Source organism: Hypanus sabinus, chromosome 29 (genome assembly GCF_030144855.1).
Source record: "Hypanus sabinus isolate sHypSab1 chromosome 29, sHypSab1.hap1, whole genome shotgun sequence".
NCBI lineage: Eukaryota > Metazoa > Chordata > Chondrichthyes > Myliobatiformes > Dasyatidae > Hypanus > Hypanus sabinus.
The window spans coordinates 3,205,806-3,230,864 of NC_082734.1; the positions used below are offsets into that span (position 1 = coordinate 3,205,806).

Below are 25,059 nucleotides of genomic sequence, written 5' to 3' on the forward strand. Positions count from 1 at the left end.
ACCTGCCATCTCTTCTCTTGATTGGTCTAACTACCTGTCTCTCAGGAGAAAACATCCTGCCGTGACGCCAGCACGCAGAGGCTGCGGGAGACTGTGCTAAGTGACGTCATTGCGCACGCTGTTTGTCGGACCTCGGTGGGCGAAGGAAAAAGACCCGGAAGGGGAGAGGGGAGACTTCAAGATGGCGACCTTGACCATTTGGAGCTAACTCGTTTGTTGACTTTCGCCTCCATGAGGGCTAGGTATTTCCGAGCCAAGAAGAGCACAATGGAAGAACTTTGTCAACAGAATGCCTTACTCTTCGATAAAATCCAACTTTAAGTGGATTTACTCATCAAACATTGAAAGATCCTCCCAACTTTGAGTCTTGGTTGGATTGTGTTGGGTTGCAAGATGGTGGCAGCTTGGAGCTTGGCCAGGATGGGGATGGCTGGTACTTGGAGATGGACCACTCTGGCCTCCACTTCTTTCAGATGTCGGTCCACCTCGGCCAGTGATCATTACCACCACCAGCACCAGCATCACCATGAAATGACCAAAGAACGCTCAAAGGCCGTCAGCACCTTCTACAACCAAACCGCCATCGACAGTGCGGCCGAGAAGGTAAAGACTACTCCTTGCCCTAGTCCTGTGTTTCTCTGCCTCTTCTGTGAGTTGGGACATTCTGTTGCAGGTGTAGGCAATTTTAGTGAGGTTGCATTTGGAGTACTGTGGATAGATTATATCACCTGTTGCTAGGAGGGAAGTCGTTAAGCTTGAAGCATTGCAAATAATATTGGCAAGGATGGTGCAAGGACCTACTGACTTAGATGTTGAGATTGCTAGGACTGTAGTCCTTGAAACATAGGAGAATGACAGGTCACCTGAGAGGTCTAAAAAAATCACAAGGGTCATAGATAGAGAGAACGCGCAGGGATCCAGAAAATTAGAAGACGTGCAGTGTGAGGGGAGAGGTTTAAAAGGAATCGGAGGGGCAACTCAGTCAGTGGGTGGTCCATTTATAGAGTGAGCTGCCAGTGGTAGAGGTTGGTACATTAAGAAAACACTTGGTTAGGTATGTGGATAGAAAAGGTTTAGTGTGATATGGGTAAATGGAACGAGCTTAGATGGTCAGCTAGGTTAGCATGTGTAAGTTGGGCAGAAGGGCCTCTTTCTGACTATTATTCTGTGACTGTTATTTTGAAAATGAAAGAATTCAGAAATTAGAGTTGCAAGTGAATTTGGAAGTTCTAGTTCGGGACTAACTTCAGATTAACTTGAAGATTGAGTTGTTGGTGAGGAAAGCAACTGCAATGCCAGCATTCATTTTGAGAGGACTAGAATATAAGAGCAAGAATGTACAGCTGAGGATTTATAAGGTGCTGACGTTCAAACAAAAATTTTTCTAGAGTACATCCTTAAGATTCATTTTCCTGTGGGCATACTCAGCAAATCAACAAATAGTAACTATAACAAGATCAATGAAAGATCAACCAGAGTGCAGAAATAACAAACTGTTTAATTATATATAAATAGCAAAAAATAACTCTCGGAGATGTGAGGCGAGATATAGGCTTTTATTGGCTGGAAGAAAACACAAGCAGCAAGTGACCACCACACAACATCCTGGAGACTGAGGCCGGGGCTGTGCCTCCAATCGCCTTTAAACCGGGGTCCATAGGAGGAGCCACAGGAGCAGTCAGCGGGGTGGGGGGGAGGGGCGTGTCCAGACAGGTATATATAGTTCACCACAATAACAAAGACATGAAATAACAAGATAGAGTCCTTAAAGTGGGAACTGTGGGAACATCTCAATGGATGAGCAAGTGAGTGTAATTATCCCCTTTTGTTCAAGAGCCTGATGGTTGAGGGGTAGTAACTGTTCCTGAACCTGGTGGTGCGAGTCCTGAGGCTCTTGTACCTTCTACCTGATGGCAGCAGCGAGAAGAGAGCATGGCCTGGGTGGTGGGGGTACCTGATGATGGATGCTGCTTTCCTACGGCAGTGCTTCATGTAGACATGCTCAGTGGTTCATAGGGTTTTACCCATGATAGACTGGGCCCAAATCCTCTACCTTTTGAAAGGATTTTCAGTTCGGAGGCATTGGGGTTTCTTTTCCAGGCTGTGGTGCAGCCAGACCACGTTTGGAAGATTATGAGCATTTTCCTTCCGAAGGAAGGATGTGCTGTCCCTGTTTATTATAATTTTGTACAATAATGCTTAATCAAACTATATATACATACTAGATTACTCAAATATTACTGAAATATTAAATACACAACAGGAGATGCCTGATTTATTCTTTGTGTCCTTTGGAAGGCTGTGATTAGAGAGACTATTTCTGGAAACAGCAAGGTTGAAAACCCAGAGGTCATCAGTGAAAAGTAATTGGAGAGAGGATCAGAGGGAGAGAAATTGCTTCTGGATAGTTGCCACTGTGGAACAGTGTGTATACACAATGCTGCTCAGGTGTAGAGTTACACGTTCCATCGCCACCCCTGCCACTTTGTGCATGCACATATCTGAAACCCAATCGGTTTTAGTATCAGCGGTGTGTGCCGTGAAATTTGTAATCTTTGCGGCAGCAGTACATTGGTAAAGAAATGAAACTGTAAATTACAGTGTATATATGCATGGACATGTATGTGTATATATATTTTTATTTAATATATACATTAAATAGGTAGTGGAAAAATTGAAATAATAAATAGTCAGATAGTGTTCATGATTTCAGTGCCTATTCAGACTTTGGATGGCAGAGGGGAAGAAGCTGTTCCTGAATCATTGAGTGTGTGTCTTCAGGCTTTCTGACGGTAGCAATGAGAACAAGGCCTAACCTGGGTGGTGGGGGTCCTTAATGATCGACTCCGCCGCTGTTTGAGGAGTTTTCACATTCTTCCTGTGACGGACCGTGTGAAATTTCCCCCCCCCCCCACCTTGTGCTGCCCACCCCTATAGAGTCAATAGAGCCTGTTTCTACGCTGTTTGAGTGACCTGGCATCACAGAGAGCTTTTGCCACATTGGCCTTCATAAATCAGAGCATTGACTAGTAGCTGAGATGTTTTGATGAGCTTGTTTTGTATAAGACGTTGGTGAGGCTGAAGTTGGAGTATTGGTCACCTGCAAGAAAGATGTCAATAAGATTGAAAGAGTGAAGAGAAGATTTACAAGGATGATTTTTAGGGAAAGGTTGAATGGGTTTGGACTTCATTCCCTGAGCTTGCGGTATTCAAAATAATGGGTTTTTATTTGAAGAGCTTTGGAGTTCTTTGAGGATAAAATGAGCTCAGTGGATAAAGGGGAACAATGGATTTTGAATTCTTAGTTAAAGTGCTGCTCAAAGATTCAAAGCACATTTATTGTTAAAGTAGGTAAGCAGTATACAACCCTGAGATTTGTCTTCCTACAGACAGCCAAGAAAACCATGGAATCCATTGAGAGAAAATCATCAACCCCCACCCACACCCATGCAAAAAGAAAACAATTGCGCAAACCGCAGCAAAAAGTGAAAACGCAGAATGTAAAACACAAAATAAAAAGGCATTTCAGTCCAGTTCAGCTCAGTGTTCATTATCTGTCCATCATCCTGATTCAGAAATTGGCTGAACTAGCAGCAAAACAATCAAAGACATCACAAGGTGAACTGGAGTCCCCAATCTGTAATGTATGTTGATTAAACCTTGCTCAGGCACCATCCCCCAACAGCATTGAGGGAGAGAGAGGTTATTCAAATGCAAGGACCTTCCCTCGAGACCAGCGAGGGCAAGGGGAGAGAGGCAGACGCCCTCCTCCGGCAGTCATGAGCAGGAGGCCGGTAGACAGCGCTGAACACTCGCTCACCTTCCACACTTGCCTCGATGATTTCAGTCTTCATCAGCACTTTAATCGGCGAGAGACGGAGTCGATCCTGGGCCCGTACCCCATCTCCTGGCTCCCTGGCCTCCATGCTTTGCTCGCAGCCTCCTGGAACCCTCTCGGAGACAGCAACACGTCAGAATTCCCAATCGGCCTGAAAACACACAGCCACAATGTAGATAAGAACGTAAGAAACGGGAGCAGGAGTCGGCCATCTGGCCTGTCGAGCCTGCTCAACCATTCAGTAAGATAATGGCTGATCTGGCCATGGACTCATCTCCACCTACCTGCCTCTTCCCCATATCCCTTAGTTCCCCTACTATGCAAAAATCTATCCAACCTTGTCTTAAGTATATTTACTAGGGTAGCCTCCACATATGAAATAAAAAGAAAGGGGTTTCTTAATGATGTCTTGAGGATGTTGTCCTCTAGCACCACAATGGTCAAGCACTGCAACCAAGGAAGACCCCAGTTGTGATGATTACTCGTACCACTGGACCCGGACTTCCAGGGTCGAGAGAGTGGAACTGCCCTGTGCAAGGGCTTTTCCACTTTCCAAGCTCTCCCAGCCTGTCATCGTCGGATACGCAGGACAACTGTTTGATTAGAATAACCAACACGGACACATCATCGGCCAAATGACTTGTCCAGGCTGTGTTGTAACTTGGTGGGGGCAAAGGCAGTCAACGTGGTCTATGTGGACTTCAGCAAGGCCTTTGATGACTTTCTGCGTTTTAGGCTGCTTGGGAAGGTTAAAGCTCACGGGATCCAGGGAGAGTCGGTACTTGGTTGATCAACAGGAAGCAGAGAGTGACGGTGTAAGGTAGTGGTGATCTCGAGGGATCATGGCTGGGCCCTTTGCAGTTTGCCATAGATGTCTATGGTTTGCATGAGAATGACGTTTGCAGATGACCCAAAAGTAGGTGCGGTCATTGAGGTAAACAAGGGGAATGCCAATGCTTGCGCTCATCATTTGCGGCAGGAGTTCCCAGTCTTTCTTAAGCCATGGACCAATGCCATTAGGCAAGGGGTCTGTAGGCCCCTGTTTGGGAAGTTCTGATTTCGGTGATTAAGCTGTACAGACTGCTGGGCCACGATTGAAGTACTGTGTCCAATTCCTGTCTGAATTAGAGGGCACGTGCTGTATCGAGAGGTCGGGCAAACTTGAGTTTTTCTCTGGAGTGGTGGAAGCTGAGGGGGGATCTGATAGAGGTTCATAAGATTATGAGAGGCACAGACAGAGTAGACAGCAACTTTCTCCCCATGTCAAACACTGGAGGACATGCAGTTACGGTGAGACACGATAACTCCAGTGATATGTGGGACAAGTTTTTTTTAAACAGAAAGTGCCCGGGTGCCTGGAATAACCACTGATAATGTTCAAACAGCAAAGATGAGCATTTTTTGTTTTAACAACTTTCCTTTCTCCATTACGTTTAGTACACTGGGCTGCCACTTTCTTCAGTGTCGATTTCATAGAAGCATAGATTTCTGTACATGCAGTTAATGCCAGCTGTCCGTCCTTTATGTCTGGACACAGTATCCAGCAATTTAAAAGCTAATACAATGTCAGGAAGTTCCTTTCCGTATTTATGCACTGGATTGTACTTTTGTTCAAAATCAGTAATATTTGTAGAGATGTCCCTGGAAGTGCTGAAAATGTCTGAACATGCAGGTAGAGGTAGAGGCTTCTCACAGCACGATAGAGGCATTTAGACAGACTGAATGGGCAGAGAATGAGGGAACGAGGAACAAAAGGGGATTCAGCTTGAATACGGCTTCGTCCTTGGAATGGAGATTGTGGGCTCATTGCTGTACGGGTCGCGGTTTGAGTGGGAGGACGGTGAGGATGGGGTGATTCGGGGACGGTGAAATCGAAATAAGGGGTGACATTTCACTGGTTCTCCCCTTTCCCCTCAGGCATCTGTGCGGCTCACTCCCACCACCATGCTGTACGCCGGCAAGTCACCGGATGGCACACACCTGTTGGTAGGTGTGAGGTGGGGGTAAGGGGACGGAAGTGGGGGGGAGAGGAGGGGAAAGTGGGGTAATAGGTTAGGGTGAGGGAGAGGGTTGGGATGAGGAATACCAGAGTGAAATGTGAGGGTGGATGGGTTCAAGGATATGGGAGGTGGGGGAAGATGAGCATGGGGTACTGTTAATGTTGGGATGGGGAGGAGGAGTGGTTAGGTGTGGTACAACAGGGGACTGTGTTGGTTTTGGGAGATACAGACAGGGACCAGGGCTGATGTGGACCTGACGGACTCTCTCCCCCTGACAGAAGAGCGCCCGCTACCTGCTAAAGGAGCTGCCGGTGCGGATCGCCCACCGGATCCAGAGTATCCGTAACCTGCCCTTCATCCTGGGCTGTAACCCTACCATCCTGCAGGTGGTGAGTGACCTCTCCCCTCCCTCCGTCCCCTCGCGTCTGGTCCTGGCTCCGCCCCTCCTGCCTCTCTGACAGGGTGGGGTTGTTTGACTCTGTCTTCTCTCTGCCCCACCTGACATTTCGCTTCTCTTCCAGCACGAGCTGTACATTCGGGCCTTCCAGAAGCTCAGTGACTTCCCCCCGGTGAGTCTCGTCTCCCCCCCCCCACCAGCCTCTCCCCTTCTCGTGGGGTGGGGTGGTGCTGTATTGGGCACCCACTGACCCTACCAGTGGATTAAGGACAGCGTTCTTACTCTCAACCCTCTTCTCCCACCGCCACCCCTCACAGATTAAGGATGCTGAGGCTGAGGCCCAGTACTGCCGACTGCTTCAACAACTGCTTGATGACCACAAGGACGTGGTGACCATGCTGGCCGAGGGTTTCCGGGAGAGCCGCAAGTACGTGGAGGTGAGACCCGTGCCGGACGGGGGTCGGGGGGGGTGACCCGTGCCGTACGGGGGTCGGGGGGGTGAGACCCGTGCCGTACGGGGGTCGGGGGGGGTGAGACCCGTGCCGGACGGGGGTCGGGGGGGTGAGACCCGTGACGGACGGGGGTGGGGGAGGTGAGACCCGTGCCGTACGGGGGTCGGGGGGGTGAGACCCGTGCCGGACGGGGGTCGGGGGGGTGAGACCCGTGACGGAGGGGGGTCGGGGGGGTGAGACCCGTGCCGGACGGGGGTCGGGGGGGTGAGACCCGTGACGGAGGGGGGTCGGGGGGTGAGACCCGTGCCGGACGGGGATCGGGGGGGGTGAGACCCGTGCCGGACGGGGATCGGGGGGGGTGAGACCCGTGCCGGACGGGGATCGGGGGGGTGAGACCCGTGACGGAGGGGGGTCGGGGGGGTGAGACCCGTGCCGGACGGGGGTCGGGGGGGTGAGACCCGTGACGGAGGGGGGTCGGGGGGGTGAGACCCGTGACGGAGGGGGGTCGGGGGGGTGAGACCCGTGCCGGAGGGGGGTCGGGGGGGTGAGACCCGTGACGGAGAGGGGTCGGAGGGGTGAGACCCGTGACGGAGGGGGGTCGGAGGGGTGAGACCCGTGCCGTACGGGGGTCGGGGGGGTGAGACCCGTGCCGGACGGGGATCGGGGGGGTGAGACCCGTGACGGAGGGGGGTCGGGGGGGTGAGACCCGTGCCGGAGGGGGGTCGGGGGGGTGAGACCCGTGACGGAGGGGGGTCGGGGGGGTGAGACCCGTGACGGAGGGGGGTCGGGTGGGTGAGACCCATGCCGGACGGGTGTCGGGGGTGTGACCCGTGCCGGACGGGTGTCGGGGGTGAGACCCGTGCCGGACGGGTGTCGGGGGTGTGACCCGTGCCGGACGGGGGTCGGGGGGGTGACCCGTGCCGGACGGGGATCGGGGGGGTGACCCGTGCCGGACGGGGGTCGGGGGGGTGACCGTGCCGGACGGGGGTCGGGGGGGTGAGACCCGTGACGGAGGGGGGTCGGGGGGGTGAGACCCGTGACGGAGGGGGGTCGGGTGGGTGAGACCCATGCCGGACGGGTGTCGGGGGTGTGACCCGTGCCGGACGGGTGTCGGGGGTGTGACCCGTGCCGGACGGGTGTCGGGGGTGAGACCCGTGCCGGACGGGTGTCGGGGGTGTGACCCGTGCCGGACGGGTGTCGGGGGTGTGACCCGTGCCGGACGGGGGTCGGGGGGGTGACCCGTGCCGGACGGGGGTCGGTGGGGTGACCCGTGACGGAGGGTGGTCGGGGGGGTGAGACCCCTGCTGGACAGGGTTTGGGGGTCGGGGGGGTGAGACCCATGTTGGACAGGGGTTGGGGGTTTGGGGGGGGTGAGACCCATGCATGACAGGGTTTGGGGGGTGAGACCTGTGCGGAACAGGAGTTGGGGGACAGGTAACGTGGGCAGGGGAGTGGCATTTTTGGGAATATGTTCCCAGTGTGGAGTGGGGGTGAATCTGTAGAAATGTCTTCCTGGTGCAGGATTTGCAGAGGTGTGGTCCACGAGAATTCAGGCAACTTTTTCACCCAGAGGGTAGTCTGTGTAAGGAAAGAGTGGTTGTAGCAGGGACATTGAAAATATTTCAAGGACGCTTGGTATGTGGATAGGAAAGGTTTGGACCAGGGGTTCCCAACCTTTTTTATGCCATGGACCAATACCATTAACCAAGGGGTCTGTGGACTCCAGTTTTGGAGGGATATGGACCAAACTCAGGTAAATGGGGCCAGTTCATAAATAGCATGAATGAGTTGGGCTTAAAGGCCTGCTTCTGTGTTGTAAAATTGTAACAGGAATGACTGCCACTTCCTCATCCCATATACACCCCCACCGCCACCCGTTGTGAAAGTAAATGTGTCTCCTCTCGCCTTAAATCTGTTACCTTAGTTTTTTAGACTCCCCATCCCTGGTGGGGTGGCAGGTGGGGGAGGGAAGAGGGGAAACACTGTGTAACTATCTACCGTATCTCGGCCCCTTATGATTTTATAAACCTCTATATGGTCACCTCTCAGCCTCCTTCACTCCAGGGAAAACAGTCCAGCCAGTCCAGTTTCTTGTAACTCAAGTCCTCCAGTCCTGGCAACATCCCCGTGAATCTGTTCTGCTCCCTCTCCAGCTTAATCAACCCCTTCCTATGGCAGCACGACTGGAACCGCGTACTGTGCTCCGAGTGTAGCCTCATGCAACAGAAATGTGTTGTGTACCATTCGCACGGTCTTGCAACAGAGAACTAAAGAACGCAGAGGATCTTTTCAAAAGTGCATTGTTACTTGCGAGGTGCAGTCCACCTCCACTCAACAGACTGGATGGCAGGCAGCCTCCATCTTACAGTCTTTATACAATTCTTTGCCTGTTATCTGTTCTGGCTGACCCCGCCCCCAGCAGCGGGAGCCTGTTTCACTTCTATTTAAGGCCAATCAATGTATCGATCTTCCTGAGCAGAACATTCCGTGCCTCCTGTCACATACACACTTTGCATATAGCAAAACATTCTGGGATTATACAAATTCCATTTTGTCACATTGCAAGATTAAATATATTTTAAAAGATCTCAAAGTTCCAAATATACTTCCACCCGTGATGCCTGTACTCAGTGCCTTGATTGATGAAGGCTTGCGTTCCGAACACCTTCATTGTTCTGTCTCCCTGTGATGGCACTTTCAAGGAACCAGGTATATGTACCCCTGGGTCTCACTGTACTACAACACTCCCCGGGGTCCTCCTGTCTTACACTAATCACACCCACCCTTTTTCTGGGCAACTAGAACTGAACACAATACTCCGAGTGCCGCCTCACCAACATCTTGTACAGAATCAGGTTTATTATCTCTTTTATGATGGTTTATTATGGTGCCACATAATATCCCAATTCCTGTACTCAGTGCCCTGACCGATGACCAGTGACCGAAGACCAGTGTGCACACTTGTTCCCTCGAGTACCTCTGTTTTACAATGCTCCCCATGGTCCTTAGTCACGACCTTCCTGTAAATTAAATTCATGGTAAATTTATTATCAAGGTACATACATGTCACCTTGGGATTCATTTTCTTATAGGGATATACAGGAAAATAGAAGGTACAGTAGAATTTATGACAAAATGTACACAACCAATGTACAAAAGACAAATTGTACAAATAAATAAATAACTGGACCGACAACATGGGTGGCTGGGTTCTTAAAAGTGAGCCTGTAGGTGGAGAATCAGTTCAGAGTTGAGTGACGTTATCCCCCAGGTTCAGGGGCCTGGTGGTTTGAGGGTAATACCTGTTCCCGAACCTGCCGGAAGAGTGAATGGCCCGGGTGGTGGGAGTATTTGATGATGGATGCTGCTTTCTTGTCAATGTGCTCAGTGGTGGAGAGGGCTTTGCCTGTGATGGACTGTGCCGTATCCACCACTTTGTGTGGACTTCTCCATCCCTGGGCATCGATGTTTCCATACCAGGCTGTGAAGCAGCCAGTCAGGATGCTCTCTACTGTGCATCCAGAGAAGTTAGTTGAAGTTTTTGATGTAATCATAATCCTGAGAAAACAAGCATGCAGTCTTTGTAGTGTTGATGTGTTGGTCCCAGGACAAGTCTCTGATATGGTAACGCCAAGGAATTTAAAGTTACTGACCCACTCTACCTCTGATCCACCAGTGACCTCATGGCTCAAGGTCCTCTGCTTTCTTCCTGCAGTCGATAATCGATTATTTGGTTCTGCTGATGCTCGGTGCGGGGTGGTGGTTGTGGCACCACTCAACCAGATTTTCAGTCTCCCTCTCATGTGCCGATTCGTCACCACCTTTGATTTGGCCAACAGTAGTGGTGTCTTCGGCAAATGGAGCTGGACGTAGTCACAAAATCGCGAGTAGAGCAAAGGGTTAGGCACACAGGTTTGTGGAACATCTGAGCTGATGGAGATTGTGGGTTTCCGGATGCTATGACCACAATACTCATTTTATACATTTCAACACAGTTGCCCCTCAGTCATAGAAAAGTACAGCAGGGAAACAGGCATCTAGACCATTTCAACCTTCTCCCATTGACCTGCACCGGGACCATAGCCCTCCACACCCTTATTATCCCGTACCTATCCAAACTTCTCTTAAACATTGAAATCAAGCTCACATGCACCACTTCTGCTGGCAGCTCGTTCCACACTCTCATGACCCTCTGGGTGAAGAAGTTTCCCCTCACGTTCCCCTTAAACTTTTCACCGTTCACCCTTAACCTGTGACCTCTGGTTGTAGTCCCACCCAACCTCAATGGAAAAAGCCTGCTTGCATTTATTCATAATTTTGTATACTTCCATCAAATCTCTCAGTCTATGTTCCAAGGATCTCCTTGGAGTGTCCCCTATACTTAAAGGAATAAGGTTCAACCTATCCAGTTTCCCTATAACTCCATCCCTTAAGTCCCAGCAACATTGTTAGAAATCTCCTCTGCACTCTTCAGCTTAATGACATTTTTCTGATCGAAGGGCCAACAAAACTGTATACAATAGTCCGTGTGGCCTCACCAACATCTTGTACCACTGCAATGTGAGTTCCCAACTTCCTTACACAGCGTACTTACTGATGTACACCGTCCTGTCTACTTGCGACCCCACTTTCAGGAAAGCCCACACCTGTACCCTTGGGTCCTTCGACTCTATGACCTTGTCCACTATGCAAGCCCTGGTTTAAATTCCCGAAACTGCATCAAGTATGGAGCACGAAAGTGATCCCACAGGCCCTTTGGCCCATTGATGCCGTGCTGACCCCTGCTCCATTTTACATTCCATAAGAGCAGAATCAGGTCATTTGGCATATCAAGTCTTCTCAGCCATTTAATCATGGCTGATTTAACTTCCCTCTCAACCCTGTCCTACCTTCTCCCTGTAACCTTTGATGCCTTTACTAATCAAGAACCTATCAACCTCTGCTATACCCAATTAAGAACCTATTCCACAAATTTACCACCCTTTGGCTAAAGAAATTCCTCCTCATCTACACTGATGTCTTTCTATTCTGAGGCTGTGCCCTCCGGTCGTAGACTCGCCCACTATTGGAAACATCCTCCCTACATCCACTCTCCCCAGCCCTTTCAGTATTCTGTAGGTTTCAATGAGATTCTACCCCCCCTCCCCAATTATTCTTCTAAACTCCAGCAAGTACAGGTCCTACCCCATCGAAAGCTCCTCTTACATTAACCCTTTCATTCCCAGGATCATTCTCATAAATATTCTCTATCTCCAATACCAGCACATCCTTTCTTGGGTTTGGGGACCACAGCTGCTAACGTTACCTCAAATGTGGTCTGATGGATGCCTCGTAAAGCCTTGGCATTGCGTATATTCTAGTCCTCTGAAGATGAATGCTTAATATTGCATTTGCCTTCCTCACCACCGACTCAACCTGCAAGTTAACCTTTAGGGAATCCTGCACCAGGACTCCCGAGTCCCTTTGCACCACCATTTTTTTTTTAAGTTCACTTGCTGTTTAGAAAATAGTGTGCAGCTTTACTTCTGTCAAAGTGCATGACTGTACAGTTCCCTTACCTGCCACTTCTTTGCCTATTCTTCTAATCCAGGGGTGGGCAAACTTTTTGACTTGTGGGCCACAAAGGGTTCTAAAATTTGACAGGGGGGCCGGACCAGGAGCAGATGGACGGAGTGTTTTGGTAATACACCTCATAAGAGAAAATAAAATATCATGGGATATGTAGAAAACATGTGCTTTAATTTCAATTGAAAATGAACAAATGCATTACAACAAAATATCTGTCTTTGAAGTCCCATGGTATTTAGCTATTTATTGAAATGACTTTTAAAACACTGAAAATTAAATGAATAAAATACAGCTTTTTTTAAATAGTAACAGTTATTATTTTAAAGCACTGAAAATTCTGTTATCCTTCAAGATATTATCATCATCACTCTCCTCCTGACTGTCTTTATTTCAAAAACGGTAGGAGATGCAGGTCTACTTGTCCTGCTCCTTCTTATTCAATTGTCCCATGTGCCAAAACTCAACAATGACCAGCACAAAGACAGAACAGGGACAGCGCGCCAGTATGCGGAGCGCGTTATTTGATCTGGAGCGCATTTTTTATTTTGAGAACGTACGTGCACCTGCGCACTACTCATGTCCATCACTTAACAGAAATGACATGTAACATGTAGGGCTTATTGAAAAAAATATTTTCAAATGCATTTTTTACATAACACAACGAAGAAACTTATTTTTAATTTCAGTGGGAACAGTGTTGTTGGTCTCCCTTTTTAGCCAGCATATCAAAGTCTGGATTTAGTTTTGTTGTGGCGATTCTCAGGATGGATCTGAGGTGTTGGTCAGTTAACTTGGATCTGTGGCTGGCTTTGTTGATGTCCATGACGCTGAACGCCTGTTCACACAAATAGGTCGAGCCGAACAAAGAGTAAAGCGAAAATGTGGAGTAATACGCTCAACAAAGGTCAATGTATATAGAGTGCGTCATCTATTGGGAAAACGCCAGAATTGCGGGGAAAAAACGTTAACAAGGTTTATTAATATAATTTCATCAAGTTCTGCGGGCCGGATTAAAAAGCTTAACGGGCCGCAGTTTGCCCATGCCTGTTCTAATCTGTTGAAGTTCTTCTGCAGGCACCTCAACTCTACCTTCTTTTCCACCAATGAAGGATCATTTATCTACCAGTTGCAGTACATTGACATGTATTAGGAACTTAAACCTTTGTATCATCTGTAAACTTGGCCACAAAGTCCTCAATTGTCATCTAGATCATCAGCATACAGTGTGAAAAGCAATGGACCCAACACCAACCCCTGCAAAACACCAGCAGCTAACCAGAAAAGGCCCCCTCTGCTTCCTTCCAGTCAGCCAATCGTCTATCCATGCTAATAACTTTAATACCATGGGCTCTTGTTTAGCAGGCTCATGTGTGGCACATTGTCGAAGGCTTCTGAAAACCCAAACAAACATGTACTGACTCTCTGTCTATCCTGTCTGAGTACCCACACCCCTTCCCACATTATCCACCAACCTGCCACTTCGATGAACCCCTCCTCACGGCCTGACTCTGTGTGGTACACCCAGGCCTGTGTCCATTCATACGCAAGGCCGGTGGCATCGAAGCCTGCCTTGTTAAGCCCACCTCTGCAGAGTGTGACCTTTCAAACACAGGGAGGGAGGGGAGTGTGGAAGGGAAGGATGTGGGGGAGGGCTGGTGGAGCAGAAGAAACAAAGGGAATGGGAGAAAGGTGGGGAATGGGACGGCAGGCAGGGAGAGGAGGAGATTAGGGACTGTATGGAGGGAAGTAAAGTGAGGAAGGGAAGGGAGTGGTAGGGGGAAGGGATGTTGGGATACGGGAGGACAGCAGGGTGCCTGTGGGGAGAAAAGGCTCAACCAACGTCAGAGTTGGGAATCAATCCCGTCTCTGGTGCAGAGCTCACTTCAGTCTCTCTTTCACCCCCAAGGATGAGACAGTCATCCAAACGTTCCTGGACAAGACTCTGACGTCGAGGCTGGGGATGCGGATGCTGGCCACCCACCACCTAGCCCTCCATGAGGACAGGGTAGGCATGAAGGCAACGTGACTGGATGCCTGTGGGCAGTGTGTACCCACTGGGAACCCTGCCGTGTCCTGCTTGTTCCTGGTATTCACTCACAATCGACCGGGACCCTTCCCTGCCGAATTCCCAATAGGAACCCCCCCCCCACCACCACTCCATTCATTCCCACGGTCCGGACTTCCAATGGGAACCTACCCCATTCACTGGGACCCTGCCCCTTGCCATTCACTCCCACTGGGACCCTGCCCCTTGTCATTCACTCCCACTGGGACCCTGCCCCTTGCCATTCACTCCCACTGGGACCCTGCCCCTTGCCATTCACTCCCACCGTCCACGCTCCCACTGGGACCCTGCCCCTTCCCATTCACAATGGGAGCTCATTGTTTGCCCCCCCCCGTTACCACCCATGTTGATGCCACTGGTTGTCCAACTCCTTTTCCCCTTCAATTGCAGCCGGATTTTGTCGGCATCATCTGTACGCGTCTGTCACCAAAGAAGATCATCGAGAAGTGGGTGGACTTCGCCAGGTAGTCATTGGCAGGGAGGGGCTATGGGAAAGAAGAGTTGATGGCGATGGGAGGGCAGGACTCAGAGAGATGAGGAAAAGCATAGGGAGACAAGAAGGAGCATCTGTGATGGGGGGGCTTACGGGAAGGAGGGAGGGAGTAATGGAGACTAGATAGATTGTAAAGGAGGGAAGGGTGTCACAGAGATGGGACCCATGTAGGGGAGTGAGGGACAATGTAAATGGGAAGGGGTGTAGGGGAGTGAGGGACAATGTAAATGGGAAGGGGTGTAGGGGAGTGAGGGGGTAATGGAAACAGGAAGGGGTGTAGGGGAGTGAGGGGGTAATGGAAACAGGAAGGGGTGTAGGGGAGTGAGGGGGTAATGGAAACAGGAAGGGGTGTAGGGGAGTGAGGGGGTAATGGAAATGGGAAGGGGTGTAGGAGAGTGAGGGGGTAATGGAAACGGGAAGGGATGTAGGGGAGGGCAGGGTTGATAGAGATTTGGAGGAGAGGGAGGGGGTTGTGGAGATGGGAAGGCATAGGTGAGGGAGACTGGGAGGAAGGAGTAAAGGAGACAGTGAGGGAGGAGCCAAAGGAGATGGGGTATGGTGTTGGGGAGGAATGGGTGACGGAGATGGAGAGTGGTGTTGGGGAGGGATGGGGTGATGGAGACGAGGGACCTTTGAAACACTCTCCCCCTTCCAGGCGCCTCTGTGAACACAAGTATGGGAACGCTCCACGGGTCCGGATCAGTGGACACGTGGCAGCTCGCTTTCCTTACATCCCGATGCCTCTGGACTACATCCTCCCGGAATTGCTAAAGAACGCCATGAGGTGAGAGCTCACGTATTGAGACACTGACCCGGGGGTGGGGTGGGGGGAGAGGGTGGTGTGTCTCTCACCCAGTCCCGGGGATGGTGGGGGGGAGAGAATGGTGCCTGACACCCGGTCCTGGCGGAGGGGGTGGGGGAGAGGGTGGTGTGTCTGATACTTAGTCCTGTGGGGAGGGTGAGTATGGTAGATCTGATGTCCAGACACCGTGGGGGGAGTGGGGAGTGATAATGGTGTGTCTGACACCCGGTCCCGGGGTGGGGGGGGAGAGGGTGGTAGATCTGATGTCCAGACACTGTGGGGGGAGTGGGGAGTGATAATGGTGTGTCTGACACCCGGTCCCGGGGTGGGGGGGGGGGGGAGGGGAGAGGGTGGTAGATCTGATGTCCAGACATGGTGGGGGGGGGGGGAGTGGAGAGTGATAATGGTGTGTCTGACATCCTGTCCTGGAAGTGAGCAAGAGGACAGGACGTCGTATCGAGCTGGTGTTTGAGGATGAGTGACGAATAGATGTGGTATTCCAGGGCCACCATGGAGAGCCACCTGGACACACCATACAACGTTCCTGATATTGTTGTGACAATCGCCAACAACGACATCGACTTTATCATCAGGTACAACATTAAAGTGTAGCGCAGATCCACTCCCTCAGTGACCCCTCTCCCCCAGTGCCCTGACATTGCTGTATCCTGCTGACATTAATACAGATCCCCCACACAATCTCTCACTCCTGTGAACACTCTGCTCACGAGGCCACACGAGGAATTTCGTGAGCAAGTTTGGTCACCCTGTATTGGGAGGGACATACTGAAACCAGAAAAGAGTACAGAACAGGTTTACCAGCATGTTGCCTGAACTGGATGGCCTGAGTTAGAGGGAGCGGGTATCCAGGCAACTCTGGACAATGAGAAGCAACCTTATACTTTCATAAAATCATGCGGGGCAGACAGAAGATCACAGTCTTTTCCCAGGGTAACGAAGAGACTTGGGGATTTAAAAGGGACCTAAGGGGCAGCTTTTTTGCTCAAGAGGGTGGAGATTTTATGGCAGTGGTTGAGGTAGGTATAACTGCATCATTTAAGAAGCACTTAATAGGTGTTTGGAAGGTTGGGGGCAAGAACAGGAGATTGGGCCTAGCTGTGTGAGCATTTTGGGCAGCAGGGTTTGGTTGGGCCGAATGGCCTTTATCTGCAGTGAGTGACTGTATGGGTAAACGATAGTTTACCGATAGTTTGGTAGCAGCAGCGTCACAGGAGTTGAACTCTGTAGGACTGCCTTAGGGACTCCAGCTCCAGACTTTTACCTTTGAGCTTTGGGTACAGCCACCAGGCAGCAGAGGTTTGAGATCAGAATTTTCTTTCTCCTAGATGAGCTGCCAACCACAGCTGTCGAGCCCTATTTGCCTGCAGCAACTGGTTTTAAGGTGCTGATAGCCCCCCTTTGCCCCTTTTCCTCTCAGTAGAAACGGTTCCTCCCGGCTTAGCAGCTAAACCACACATAGGGAGTTCTGTCAAATGTGCCCTCTCTATCGTTCCCAGGATTTCAGACCGAGGGGGAGGGATTCCACATGAGAGCCTCCACAGGGTGATGGACTACCACTTCACGACAGCGGGATCCGGCAGCCAGGACCTGCTGTGCAACACCATGCTGGGAAACATGGTGGACATGGTCAACAGTGGCCAGTCCAGCCCCATGCATGGGTAAGTGTCTCATCCCGCTGACTCCCTTCAACGGCACTCCCAATGGGACCCAGCACTTTTCATTCTCTCCCGCCGTCCGTACTCCCAATGGGATGTCTCTCTTACCATTCATTCCCATGGTCCGCACCCTTGATGAATCCCACCCCTTCCCATCATCCACTCCCAACAGGACACCATCCTTTCCCGTTCATTCCCACTGTCCACCCAACAGGTCACCATCCTTTCCCACCGTTCGCACTCCCAACAGGACACCATCCTTTCCCGTTCATTCCCACCGTCCACTCCCAACAGGACACCATCCTTTCCCGTTCATTCCCACTGTCCACCCAACAGGTCACCATCCTTTCCCACCGTTCGCACTCCCAACAGGACACCCTCCTTTCCCGTTCATTCCCACTGTCCACCCAACAGGACACCATCCTTTCCTGTTCATTCCCACAGTCCACTCCGAGCAGGACACCATCCTTTCCCGTTCATTCCCACCGTCCACTCCCAACAGGACACCATCCTTTCCTGTTCATTCCCACAGTCCACTCCCAACAGGACACCATCCTTTCCCGTTCATTCCCACCGTCCACTCCCAACAGGACACCATCCTTTCCCACCGTTCGCACTCCCAACAGGACACCATCCTTTCCCACCGTTCGCACTCCCAACAGGACACCATCCTTTCCCGTTCATTCCCACCGTCCACTCCCAACAGGACACCCTCCTTTCCCACCGTTTGCACTCCCAACAGGACACCATCCTTTCCCACCGTTCGCACTCCCAACAGGACACCATCCTTTCCCGTTCATTCCCACCGTCCACTCCCAACAGGACACCCTCCTTTCCCACCGTTCGCACTCCCAACAGGACACCCTCCTTTCCTGTTCATTCCCACCGTCCACTCCCAACAGGACACCATCCTTTCCCGTTCATTCCCACCGTCCACTCCCAGCAGGACACCATCCTTTCCCGTTCATTCCCACCGTCCACTCCCAGCAGGACACCATCCTTTCCCACCGTTCGCACTCCCAACAGGACACCATCCTTTCCCGTTCATTCCCACCGTCCACTCCCAACAGGACACCATCCTTTCCCGTTCATTCCCACCGTCCACTCCCAGCAGGACACCATCCTTTCCCGTTCATTCCCACCGTCCACTCCCAGCAGGACACCATCCTTTCCCGTTCATTCCCACCGTTCGCACTCCCAACAGGACACCATCCTTTCCTGTTCATTCCCACAGTCCACTCCCAACAGGACACCATCCTTTCCCGTTCATTCCCACCGTCCACTCCCAACAGGACACCATCCTTTCCTGTTCATTCCCACCATCCACTCCCAACAGGACACCATACTTTCCCGTTCATTCCCACTGTCCACTCCCAACAGGACACCATCCTTTCCCACCGTTCGCACTCCTAACAGAACACCCTCCTTTCCTGTTCATTCCCACCATCCACTCCCAACAGGACACCATCCTTTCCCGTTCATTCCCACCGTCCACTCCCAACAGGACACCATCCTTTCCTGTTCATTCCCACCATCCACTCCCAACAGGACACCATACTTTCCCGTTCATTCCCACTGTCCACTCCCAACAGGACACCATCCTTTCCCACCGTTCGCACTCCCAACAGGACACCCTCCTTTCCTGTTCATTCCCACCATCCACTCCCAACAGGACACCATCCTTTCCCACCGTTCGCACTCCCAACAGGACACCATCCTTTCCTGTTCATTCCCACAGTCCACTCCGAGCAGGACACCCTCCTTTCCCGTTCATTCCCACCGTCCACCCAACAGGACACCATCCTTTCCCACCGTTCGCACTCCCAACAGGACACCCTCCTTTCCTGTTCATTCCCACAGTCCACTCCGAGCAGGACACCCTCCTTTCCTGTTCATTCCCACCGTCCACTCCCAACAGGACACCATCCTTTCCCGTTCATTCCCACCGTCCACTCCCAACAGGACACCCTCCTTTCCCGTTCATTCCCACCATCCACTCCCAACAGGACACCCTCCTTTCCCGTTCATTCCCACCGTCCACTCCCAACAGGACACCCTCCTTTCCCGTTCATTCCCACCATCCACTCCCAACAGGACACCCTCCTTTTCCACCGTTCGCACTCCCAACAGAATCCCAGCCAATCAGCCTATCCTGCACCTTCCACCTTCCCCTAGCTCTGCCACCCCACCTTGTGTGCTCAACCTGTCCTCCTTTCCATTGCCCTGCTTCACCTTTGTCCCCTCCCTCCCTCCCTCACCTTGTGCAGGTTTGGTTTCGGTCTGCCCACCTCCCGCGCCTATGCAGAGTATCTCCGTGGCTCACTCGTGGTCCAGTCACTCCAGGGGATCGGCACAGACATCTATCTACGCCTGAGGCACATCGACGGCAAGGAGGAGAGCTTCCGCATCTGAACTGGGAGACCCCTGACTCTCCCCACCACGGTGTGGTGTGCCATGGGACAGAGAGGGAGAGAGAAGTTAGGTGGACTCTCAGGCATCCCTTCTCATTAACATTGGTCAACAAGACCGGGTAGAGATCAGGCATCCCTTCCAACCCACCCCCACCCCCATTAGACGCTTGTCAGGCAGGCTGCTTCGGGCTTTGTACCTCGATATCTCTGAAGCTGAGGAGGCCATTGGGAGAGCCCTGAGCTGTTAGCATCCACTCAATCTCTGGTCATCCCTCCCAGTCCCAGTCTTTTCACTCCCGGTAATTCACTGCCAGCCAGGGCCAGCTTGCTATTTCTCTTCAGCTCACCGCTGGCCAGTGGGGCTTGTACAGTATCCTCTCACCCACTGATACGTCAGCAAGGAGACCATATCGAAATATCAGCACCACCCACCCCACCATGGAATCCCAGTCATCCATTTCCTCTCCAATCATCAGGAAGGCAATCTCAATACTCTACCACTACTTCTTCAACGAGTTATTTGCCAATATTCATGTAGCATTCCCCATCCCCAAATGACCACTGATCCAACTAGACCAATTTGGTCTTCCAACAGCATTTCACTTCCAACTACTATTTTATCAATGAGGCCATTTCAATCCTTCAGTACTGTTTCCAAATGAACACTGACCCAACCAGTCTAATTCCATCTTCCAAAATAATTTGTTCTCCAACCAGTTGATCACCAAGGGGCTGTATCAAAATTCTTGGGACTCTTTCCTATCCCAAATGACCATGGACCCAAACCAAGCCATTTCAATCCTTCGACAGCATTTCTTTGTCAGTTACAGAAGGGTTCTCGCCATTCCGCTCCGACATGGGGGAATCTGTGGGAATTCCTGCGTCATTCACTTCTGACGTGAAGATTTCTGCATCACTACCTCCTGCCCTCCTTGTTCCCACAACACACGTGTGGGAAATTTCCATTTCCCTCGGGTGTGAATGTGAAAAATTAAACATTCCCCACAGACATGTACGTGGGTACTTCCTGATACTCTACTCTGACACGTGTAGGAATTTCTGCCCCCTTCCCCGATTTGTGTGGACGTTTCCATAACATTGTCTTCCTATCTACACAGAAATTTCCTGCCTGTGCCATGTAGGCAATTCCATTCCACACTGACCAGCTCGTAGAAATTTCCCGACCATTCCCAAATAGGAATTTTCAGCTGGCGAGTAGGAATTTCCATATCATTCCTTTCCAAGTCACATGTTGGAATCTCCTGACCATTTTCTGACAGGCATGTGGAAATTCATAGACCATTTCTCAACGTGCACGTAGGAATTCCCTGACTACTCCTCTGTGCATTTCATTCGATATGATCGGGGAAGAAATTCCCACACTATTCCACTCTGAATGCAGAAATTCCCACGCCTTTCCCTTCAACACACATGTGGAAATCTCCATACTGTCTCACTCTAACACACTGTCACAGGTCTGTGGAAGTTGGGGCCTCGGGGCCCAATTCTCCTCTTGCCCCCTCCCCTCTATTCCTCACTGCCTCTTCTGCTGCCCTCTCTCCTTGCCCCTCCCTTTCTCTTCCACCCTCTTCTTGCCTCCACTCCCCCACTCTCCCTGACTGCTCCTTTCTCCCAGTCTCCTCCCCCTCTCCCTTCTTCAGCTACTTATTTCACCTGCCGTATCACCTCCCCTCTCCCCCTTCAGAATCTCCTCCCTCCCTCCCCTTCTCCCCTTATCCCAGACCCAACGGTGTCTCTCTCTTCCCCACTGCTCTCCCCTGGATTTTGGCTGGAAAAATGGGGCCTGTGGGGGGTGGGAGGCAGAGAGTGAGCTGGGCGTTAATGCAGGAGCACAGGGAGAGATTAACCCACTCCCGGAGCTGAATCTCAATCTCCCCATCCCAATTGTTTGCAGCTAGGAGTTTGCTCACACTGGGGTCCTGCACCGAGGGTGGCGAGGACATGTTGCCCCCCCACACCACACTCCGTCCTCTGCCACTGGTCCAGCTTTGCCTACCCGGCACATCAAGACACTCACTTCCTAACACATTAAACCATAGCGTCTCCAATGCCCCGCATCTTGCTTTCTGTGTTGGGGAAGGGCAGGGATGGAGGGAGGCAGGAAAAATGTGACGTGATTGAGAGGGGGAAATGGGTGGGGGCAGGGAGAATCTGACATAATGGGGGGGAGAGGGAGGGAGTGGGCTGGGGAGATGGAGGGGGAGCTGGGTAAGGGGGATGGAGGGGGGCTGGGGACGGAGATGGAGGGAGGGGTCTGGGGACGGGGAGATGGAGGGAGGGGGCTGGTGAGGGGGAGATGAAGGGAGGGGTGGGAGGGTGGGGCTGGGGAGGAGGGGTGGAAGGAAGGAGGGGCAGGGAGGAATGTGGAGCAGGATGGGAGCATTGAGTGAAAGAGGGAGGGTGGATAGGACGTACAGGAGGTGGAGGGAATGAAACAGTAACACTAAGCATTACTGGGCTTTCGGGAGGCTCCTGGAGACCGAGGAGTGGAGGTGTAGCTCCAAACCGCTTTACCCAACGCCAGCACAGAGCACACAGGTGGAAGGGCCTTTGCCACAGCCTGTCGGTAGTTGGTCAGAGTTGGGGAGCAGTGATTTGTTGCAGTGGTCAATTGTATGGCAAAAGTACACTGTAATGGCTGGAACTGTAATGTGTGGGTGTACAGAGGCATCTTGTGGTCCAAGTCCACATCTCCCAGAAAATGGCTGCACAACTGATCGAAGAAGGTAAGGTGTGAGCAAGCACAGTTGCTCTCATCAGTGGAGGCGTTGGATACATTGAAGCTGGTCGGCTGCATTGAGAGCTTTGTGTGAAGTTGTGGTTGCTCTGTTACAGCAGGGGTGGGAGGTATTGAGTCTTTGCAGAGGAGGTTCACTTGGATGCTGCCTGGATTAGAGGCTATAAGCTGCAAGGAAAGGTTGTGCAAACTTGTTTTTTCTCTCTGGCATGGCAGATGTGATCGAGGTTTATAAGATCATGAAAGTACATACAGATTATATAACCATCAAAGTGGAGGAGCAACACTTTATATTCTGAGTGGGTAGCCTCCAACCTGATGGCATATCGATATCTCCTTCTGATAAAAGAAACTGTTTCTGAATTGTTGATTGTGTGCCTTCTCACCTCCTTCCAGACGGTAACAACGAGAACAGGGTATGACCTGGGTGATGGGGACCTTAATGATGGATGCCACTTTTTTGAGGCATCATTCCTTGAAGATGCCCTGGAATCTCTAGGTTAATTGGTCTATTATTGTCACCTGAAGCTTCAAAAGAAAACAGTTCCCTGTCCCTTTATTAGGGAGAGATAGAGTCTGGTGTGTTGAATTTTCGGGGGAACAGTTGGTTTCTGCTGTACTGCAGATCATGGTCTTTTGCGGGGCTTTGCTATTGCTTGCCTGTTAGGTGGAGGGTGCTGATGGGTTTTTTTGCTGAACTAAGTTGGGGGGGGGGGTCGTTGCTTTGCTGCTTGGGAGGGAGTAGAGTAGCGGGGGCTTTGGCAATCTAACGTTTTTAGTGTCACCCATTCTTTGGGCCACTCTTTTGTTTTCGTGGCTGTCCGCAAACAACAAGAATTTCAGGATGTTTATTTTAAACATTTCTCTGATATTAAATGGAATGAATGAATTCTTTACTCAGTGCACTGAGGTAGAACAAGGTAAAGCAATAACAGAATGCAGAATAAAGTGTAACAGCCACAGAGAAAGTGCAGTGCTGGTGACCAAGATGAGCTAGATTGTAAGGTTGAGTATTTTTTCATACTAGTTAATAGAATACATTAAAGTCAAAGTTCAATGTGACATGCACAAGTGTAGTGAGTGATTCTTCACAGTCGCATCACAACATCAAATAAATTGGTTTGTATGTTTCATGTGCAGTGGGAAACCGTTTTGTGCAGCAGCCATGCTGCTCAATCCCCTACAAATTGAGGTTGGACAAGGAATAACAACTTGAGTCTCCCCTCCATTGGTCAGGGTTGACCATGGATGGACTGCAAGTCAGGGCAGTACAATATGGCTAGCAAGCTGTTGCCCTTGCAATAGGCTCCCCCTTTCCGCACATCTGATGAATCCCAAAGGAACTGCAGAGACCAATGCAGCGTCACGGGAGTTAACTCAATGTCCTTAGGGACTCCAGCTCCCAATTTCCACTCCCCCCTCAGGGTTTACTCCCAAAGCCTTCCCCATGAGTGGGTATAGCTGCAAGGCAGCGAAGGTTGGGATCAGAGATTTCCCTCACCTAAGATGAGCTGCCAACCATGGCTGATGAGCTCCATCTACCTGAAGACGTCTCTTCTCCTGTAAGTAGAAACGATCCCACCAGGCCGAATAGCTATGCCACGTGTGAATGCCAGCACTGGCCTCGGTTGTCAGAGGCGATTTGAAACACACACTATTGGGAGCATTTTTCTGATGTTCTGCACCTTCCATTTCAGTCCTGAGGAAGGATCTTGGCCCGAAATGTCGACTTTATTCATTTCCATAGACGCTGTCCGACCTGCTTTCCTCCAGCCTTTTGTGTGCTTATCCCCAGTAGCAGCCTCGGCTATAACAACCTTAAGGAACCAACAAAATGCAAAATAAACTGCAAAGTTAAACAGTTAAGTGCAATGGCGATGGACACTAAGGTTCAGATCATATCACCCGAGATTGTGTGTGTGGGACGTGTCTGCAAGTGGCATAGATATGGGCGGACAGATGCTGAAGGCTGACGGAGACACCGGTGCCATCGGCCAGAGACGAGGCGATGCAAGTCAATGGGATGTTGCAGTTCCTGCTCTAGTGGTCCCGGGGCATTCGGAGGGCCGGGGACGGGCGGTGCCAGATTCCCGCTGTGGCCGCTGGGGGTTGTATTTCAGTTTCCACGCTCTTCCGCTTGCCACAAGGCCAAGAAAACTACATATCCCGGCGGATATCGCGCGCTATTTATGTTCTACCTGTGCCGAATTGCCCACCGGGATTTGTTGTCTACTAAACCTATCCCCCAGTCATGAACTATACTTCCCAGTGGACACCGCGCCCGGAGAAGATTCCGGCGCCCATGTACTGGCAGCTGGCGGTAATCCGGCGGTCAGCGCCTTCGGAGGGGCGTCCTTACCAAAATGCCGGACGGGAAGAGTCTTTCAGAAGACTGAAGGCAATTATAGGAGAGGGTGGCTGGCATGACTGCACTTACCGACGGACGCCGTGGTTAGAGGAGAGCCTGCTGCTTGCCCAGCTTCCGCAGCCGTGGTGCCCGCCGGGAAATGTTGTCAACTGCCCATTACGCTCCGCTAGGCTATTAGCAGATTTGAACTACACCTCCCGGTGGTCACCGCACGCGGGGCAGCTAGCTGCC

The 25,059-nt window shown here is 51.3% G+C and overlaps 1 protein-coding gene across 1 annotated transcript; it reads left to right on the forward strand.

Moving 5' to 3' along the window:
• Window positions 1–137: 137 nt before the first annotated feature.
• Window positions 138–23,522, forward strand: LOC132382891 (3-methyl-2-oxobutanoate dehydrogenase [lipoamide] kinase, mitochondrial-like). Its single transcript, XM_059953422.1, has 11 exons — window positions 138–603; window positions 5,756–5,824; window positions 6,117–6,227; window positions 6,360–6,407; window positions 6,553–6,672; window positions 14,162–14,260; window positions 14,711–14,784; window positions 15,469–15,597; window positions 16,119–16,208; window positions 17,133–17,294; window positions 19,559–23,522. The coding sequence occupies exons 1-11, from the start codon at window positions 394–396 to the stop codon at window positions 19,701–19,703; spliced, it is 1,257 nt and encodes a 418-aa protein (XP_059809405.1). The 5' UTR covers window positions 138–393; the 3' UTR covers window positions 19,704–23,522.
• Window positions 23,523–25,059: the final 1,537 nt, after the last annotated feature.

Excerpts from the sequence above, each read along its gene's own strand:
- LOC132382891 (XM_059953422.1), top strand. The coding sequence starts at position 394 with ATGGTGGCAGCTTGGAGCTTGGCCAGGATGGGGATGGCTGGTACTTGG. Across the intron at positions 604-5,755 it reads TCGACAGTGCGGCCGAGAAG|GCATCTGTGCGGCTCACTCC; the intron begins GTAAAGACTACT and ends CTTTCCCCTCAG. Across the intron at positions 16,209-17,132 it reads GACATCGACTTTATCATCAG|GATTTCAGACCGAGGGGGAG; the intron begins GTACAACATTAA and ends TATCGTTCCCAG.